General features: G+C 55.7%; 2 protein-coding genes across 2 annotated transcripts in view; both read right to left on the reverse strand.

Annotated features, from left to right (window-relative positions):
- Positions 1 to 1,533, reverse strand: part of PCDHGB7 (protocadherin gamma subfamily B, 7) — an 8,408-nt gene extending 6,875 nt beyond the window's left edge. Inside the window, exon 1 of the mRNA XM_010579260.1 lies at positions 42 to 1,533. Within this exon, the coding sequence (XP_010577562.1) occupies positions 42 to 1,533 (1,492 nt within the window). The remainder of the gene's footprint in view (positions 1 to 41) is intronic.
- Positions 1,534 to 4,439: 2,906 nt separating this feature from the next.
- LOC104839140 (protocadherin gamma-A2-like) overlaps positions 4,440 to 6,106 on the reverse strand; it is a 13,821-nt gene continuing 12,154 nt past the window's right edge. The window contains exon 3 of the mRNA XM_010579261.1: positions 4,440 to 5,930. Coding sequence (XP_010577563.1) covers positions 4,440 to 5,930 — 1,491 coding nt within the window. The remainder of the gene's footprint in view (positions 5,931 to 6,106) is intronic.

The following is a 6,106-nucleotide window of genomic DNA, read 5'->3' on the forward strand; positions in this document are numbered from 1 at the left end:
CCCCCCCCCCCCCCCCCCCCCGGCGGCCCCCCCCCCCCCGCCCCCCCCCGCCAGCCAGTAGCTGACGCGCCCGTTGGCGCCCGCGTCCGCGTCCCGCGCGCGCACGCGCAGCACCGGCGCGCCCGCCGCGTTGTTCTCCGCCACGTAGGCGCTGTAGGCGGCCTCCTCGAACACCGGCGCGTTGTCGTTCACGTCCGACACCTCCAGCACCAGCGCCGCGCGGCTGGAGAGCGCCGGGCTGCCCCGGTCTATAGCAGTGATGGTCATATTGTATGCGGAGACCTTTTCTCTGTCCAGGGTACTAGCTATTATTAGTTTATAGGTGTTCTCTGATGACGGTTCTAGTCTAAATGGCAAATCGCCGTCAATGTTGCAGTTCACTTCTCCGTTATCTCCCGAGTCTCTGTCACGGACATTGATCACAGCTACAACTGTGCTCGGGACCGAATCTTCGGGTATCGGGTTCAAGATAGGGAGGAGGGAAATGGTTGGCGCATTGTCGTTCACATCTAGAATGTCTATGTGCACTTTGGCGTGCGCACTCAGCCCTCCTCCATCCTTGCCTTCAACACTGGCTTCGTAATATTTCCCCTCTTCATAATCTAAGGGGCCTGTAACCTTCACGTCCCCTGTCCTGGAGTCCAGCGTGAAGAGCTGTCGAGCACTGTTTGCGATGTCACTGAAAGAGTAGGTAATTTCTGCATTTGTACCTTCGTCACCGTCAGTAGCTTTCACCTGAAAAGCTAAGGAGCCCTCTGGCACGTTCTCCAGCAGTCGAACTTTGTAGATCTCCTTGGTGAATACTGGCGGGTTGTCATTTGCGTCGGTCACATTAATCTTAATCTGGGTGGTCCCAGACCGGGCTGGATCCCCGCCATCCACCGCCGTCAGTATCAAATGGTGATTTCTCTGTTTTTCTCGATCTAAGCTTTTCTCCAGCACTAATTCCGGCTGCTTCGTCCCATCAGGACTCTCCCTCACTACAAGGGAGAAGATTGGGTTGGGGGTAAGTTGGTAGTTGTGTAATGAATTCGCCCCAATATCGGGGTCTCTGCCACTGCCCAGTGGGAACCTGGCCCCAGAAGGCGTGGACTCGATTATTTCTATGGCAATAAATTCTCTGTCAAACTGCGGCGCATTGTCATTGATATCCTGGATAGTAACGCTCACATGAAATATATTGAAAGGGTTTTCCACGACTGCCTCCAAACTGAGGACACAGGGCGACAAGGCTCCGCAGATGCCCTCTCGGTCTATCCTCTCGTTTACCAGCAGATTCGTATTATCGCCGCCGAGAGTGAAGTACTGCTTTTCGTCACCAGAGACTATCCGCAGCTTGCGTGCCGGCAGGTCGGCCGGGCTAAGCCCCAGGTCCCGCGCCAGCGGCCCCACCAGCGATCCTCTGCCCAGCTCCTCGGGGATGGCGTAGCGGACCCGCTCCGGCACCGCCCGGCAGCACAACGGCAGCAGCACCGCCAACAGCGCGACCCGCCCGGCGGCTGCCCGGCCCTGCGCTGTCGGTCGGACCTCCATCCTCTGCTTTGCTGAAGCACCTTCTGCAGAATTTTTATTTAGGCTTCCCGAGCAGCTGAATCAGTACCTGAGAGAAATAAATATATGAAATCCCTGTTGTCAGTCGCAGGACAGGCTGAGTCGGGCAGTTCCTGCTCCTCTCTCTGCTCTGCTCTGTGCGGAGCGGCACTGCGCGGGCGCTGGGGCCGGGGAGGAGCCGACGGCGGAGCCGCTTCTCCGCCTTGGCCAACAGTGACACCCTGAGTCCGTTCCTGAGAACCGCAGCATCCGCGAGAACAGCCCGAAGGTCCTGCTACGCGCGTCCTTAAATTGCACTCACAGGTGGGTTGGAAAATACAGTAGCGGGAAACAGTAAATTTGTATCTGTGCTGAAACGATAATTCCCATTGCCTGAATTCCTTATACTTGCAAGTCTTCTGCAGGACAAATCCTCCCCTGTTACTCGGAGGATGTGGAGCAGGATCTCTATCTCTGCCTCACAGTGATCTTACTGGTTCTAGGGTGAGGGCGCGAGCGTCTCCCCGCTGCCGTCTCATCACCACAGTGAGAGAAACGGCAGGACGGGAAGAACGCTGAAGCACTGCTCGTAGACAGAGGATTTATTTTCTATAGCTGAGAGATCCCGAGCTAGCACTCAGCTTTCCCACTTTGAACGGTGATCGCTGATGGACGAGCAAAGCCGGGAATCCCAGCCACTGAGAAAACCACAGCTGTCACACCAGACCTGCTAGATCCCATCTCTTTCTACATTCAAAACCCCAGACCATCTTATCAGTGCCATACAACCCAGCTCCAAATTTCTTTTTCCGTACCACGTTCTCATCTCCTAAGCCGGCCATTACTTACTAAAGTGGGTCTCAAGCCTTAAGAATATTTTTCTGGCAAATGTCGACAGCGGTTACGGTTGCTTGAACAAGCCAAGAGAAAACAGACAGTTCTCTCACGAAAAGCCCTTGTATTTCTCCTGTGCATTAAAACTTCGTCTCTCTTATGGTGAAGAAAAAAAAGACCTGAAGGAAGGCTGTATCACCACAGCCCCTTTTGCAGAAGATAAGAAACGGTTAGAAAACCCTCCAGACTACCTACCCAGTGAAGTAGCTCTCGCATATACCCCAACGCTGACTCTCTGTAGATGCCAATGTGAAGACGTCCTCACCTTCCCAGTAAGGTGTCGTTAGAGAATATGTTTTCCTGCTAACCCCGGCCATTCATCCAGTGGAGGATAATTCCTTTTCCTCCAGCTGCACCTATACAGAACTCACGGTAACAAATGAATAACCTGTCAGAACGAGGAGCTGGTTTGAATTTGTAGTGTTTCAGGAGTCAAGTAGCAAGCATATGAGCATCTCTATGCGAGGTCGAGAGAAGGATGTTGATATTTATATAGGACGAGGGGACTCTGTTGAAACACGTCACGGTCAATTCACTGCCCTCTATATGGCGAGAATTGCTTATCACAACCCAGACACGCATTTTCATGCATCTTCACCCACGAAGCACCCTCCAAATCTCTGTTTCCAAGCGGAAATTGATGTCTCCTAGTTCCAGGATTTTCTCTTCCCCCTTGTACCCGAGCCTGAGGGCAACAGCACAGTTAAGTCCTAGGCGGATGCAAGTAAGAACCAGTCTGCATCAGAGAGGGAAACATTTTCTTCCCACATGCATATCGCATGTGAGTTTGTGGCTGATGGACGGCAGCAGAAGGGGGTAATGACTACAAGGTTAGGTCACATGAAGTATAAGGTTCTGGCTCAGTTTACATTCCCACCACACACAAAAGTGCCTGTACAATTCACAATATTTTGACAAGGTCTAGAATCGGCACAAAAAAATCTGTGCAGCCCTTCACCAGGAACATTACAGTATGATTTTCTCTCAGCTTGAAAGCCGTCATTTTTATGTGACAACAGTTTACTTTGTTTAAAACGCAATGATACAATGTATCACCAGCTTAAATAGCAGAATAACAAACACAGAGCAACGTAATGTTATTCATTAATTATATTCCTGAAGTCCTAAAAGCCTGTTCAGTCCATGATGAAAGATCTGTAATGGAGGAAATAAGGCCAGCCGCTTCCAAAACAGCCTGTTTGGTAGGCAGGCTTTCAGAACAGGATTGCATGTTTGGCAGGAAAAAAATATTTTAATATTATAAGGAAATCAAAGAGTAAAATATTTTATATTCTTACATTAATTCGCATTCAGACATTAGACACACGATAAACAGACTGTGATGAATCATACTTTGTTTTAAAATATTTTCCATCTATATGCTAGAAAATACACTCTGTTTCGATGTCTATGCCTGTACACTAATCGACAATTACATTCATATCGAATCCAAAGGTTAAGTCACAAAGCCCAGCAGCGGGAAAAAACTCGATGGGATATCAGAGGAATTTTTCACTATGTAATAGGAATCTATTCGTAGAACTTTAAGGGTCCTTCAGCGGGATGGATTAATTAGTTTGTTGAAGGTGGATTTCCAAGTAATCTGGGACTTCAGAGATGTTGACTTTCGGGCTACAAGGTTGTTAACACCATTTGAGAGCTGATACAGAGGATGGCAATGAAATTCTGGGAACTGGGTACTAGCAAGTACTTAAACAATTCCAAGGAAGTATCAAAGGAAGACCTAGAGACTGAAATTTCCTTCTTCAGTTGCACACGCAACGGAACCTTCCAGCCTTTGAGAAAGCTAGATACAATGAGCTCAGCCCAGCTGGTAGAGAACATGGTACATAAAAAAACCCACAACAGACACAGCGCACATTCAAGGGGAGACATTGACGAGCTGGCGACTATCGTAAAATGTGATTTCCAAGACTGCGAAGAGTGCACTTAAAAATGTCATGGCTAACCGAAGAATCCTAAGCACCGCGTACACAATAGAAGGTTAAAAGAGATTAAGGTACCTGAAAGGAAACTTGGCCACCATTCTCGGCAACATGATCTCCTGTAGGGACGAGATCACCCGAAGCCTTAGCCGGCGGCCGGGCCGGGAGGGTGTCGCAGCAGCTGCCGCCCGACAAGCGGAGCTGGCTCTTGCGCGAGTCGGCGGTGAGCGACACCTCGTGCGAGTAGGAGTGCAGGAAGGCGCGGACGCCGTCGATGCCCACGAAGTGCGAGGCCGGGACGCCGCGCAAGGCGCCGCTGCCCGCCGCCAGCAGCTGCGAGCGGCGCCAGCGCCGCAGGCGCAGCGCCAGCAGCAGCAGCAGGAAGGCGAGGAAGAGGCAGGACACGGCCGCCACGGCCACCACCAGCCACCGCGTCAGGCTGCCGGCCGGCTCGCCCGGCGCCGCCGCCGCCGCGCTGCCCAGCTCCGACAGCAGCTCGGCCACGCTCTCGGCCAGCACCACCGTCAGCGTGGCCGTGGCCGACAGCGCCGGCCGCCCGTGGTCCTTCACCACCACCACCAGGCTCTGCCGCGCCGCGTCGCGGGCCAGCGGGAAGCGCGCCGTCCGCACCTCGCCGCTGTGCAGCCCCACGCGGAACAGCCCCGGCTCCGTCGCCTTGGCCAGCTCGTACGACAGCCACGCGTTCTGCCCCGCGTCCGCGTCCACCGCCACCACCTTGGCCACCAGCGCCCCGGGCTCCGCCGAGCGCGGCGCCAGCTCCACGCCCGCCCAGCCCGCGCCCGGCGCCGGCGCCGGCGGCGGGTACAGCACCTGCGGCGCGTTGTCGTTCTCGTCCACGATCACGAGCCGCACCGACACGTTGCTGCTCAGCGCCGGCGCGCCGCCGTCCTCCGCCCGCACCCACAGCCCCACCTCGCGCACCTCCTCGTAGTCGAAGGAGCGCAGCGCGTACAGCGCGCCCGTCTCCGCCTGCACCGACACGTAGGACGACAGCGGCGCGCCCCGCACCCGCCCCTCCGACAGCCGGTACCGCACGCGCGCGTTCTGCCCCCAGTCCGCGTCCGCCGCCCGCACCGTCAGCACCAGCGCGCCCGCCGCGTTGTTCTCGGGCAGCCGGGCGCTGTAGCGCGCCTCCGCGAACACCGGCGCGTTGTCGTTCACGTCCAGCACCCGCAGCGCCAGCACCGCGCTGCTCCACAGCGCCGGCGACCCGCCGTCCGCCGCCCGCACCGTCACGTTGTACTCCGCCACCTCCTCCCGGTCCAGATCCCTCGCCGTCACCACGCGGTAGTAGTCCTCAAAGGACTTCTCCAGCCGGAACGGCAGGCGCTCGGCGATGCTGCACCGCACCTCGCCGTTCGCCCCCGAGTCCCGGTCCTGCACGTGCAGCAGGGCCACCACCGTCCCCGGCGGCGCGTCCTCCGAGATCGCGCTCAGCGCCGACGACACTGTCAGTTCGGGCGCGTTGTCGTTCACGTCTGTCACCGTGATCGCGACTTTGGCCGTGTCGAAAAGGCCCCCGCCATCTCGTGCCTGCACCTCCAATTCGTGTGAGTCGCATTCCTCGAAGTCCAGGCTCCGCACCAGTGTGATCGCTCCCGTCTCAGTGTCCGGCTGGAAAATCTGCGAGGCTTTCACTGAAACGGTATGAAACGAATATTTCACGCGCCCGTAGATGCCCTCGTCGGCGTCGGTGGCCGTGACGGTGACGAGGG

This window comes from Haliaeetus leucocephalus, unplaced genomic scaffold (genome assembly GCF_000737465.1).
Source record: "Haliaeetus leucocephalus isolate CR32 unplaced genomic scaffold, Haliaeetus_leucocephalus-4.0 Scaffold656, whole genome shotgun sequence".
Taxonomy (NCBI): domain Eukaryota; kingdom Metazoa; phylum Chordata; class Aves; order Accipitriformes; family Accipitridae; genus Haliaeetus; species Haliaeetus leucocephalus.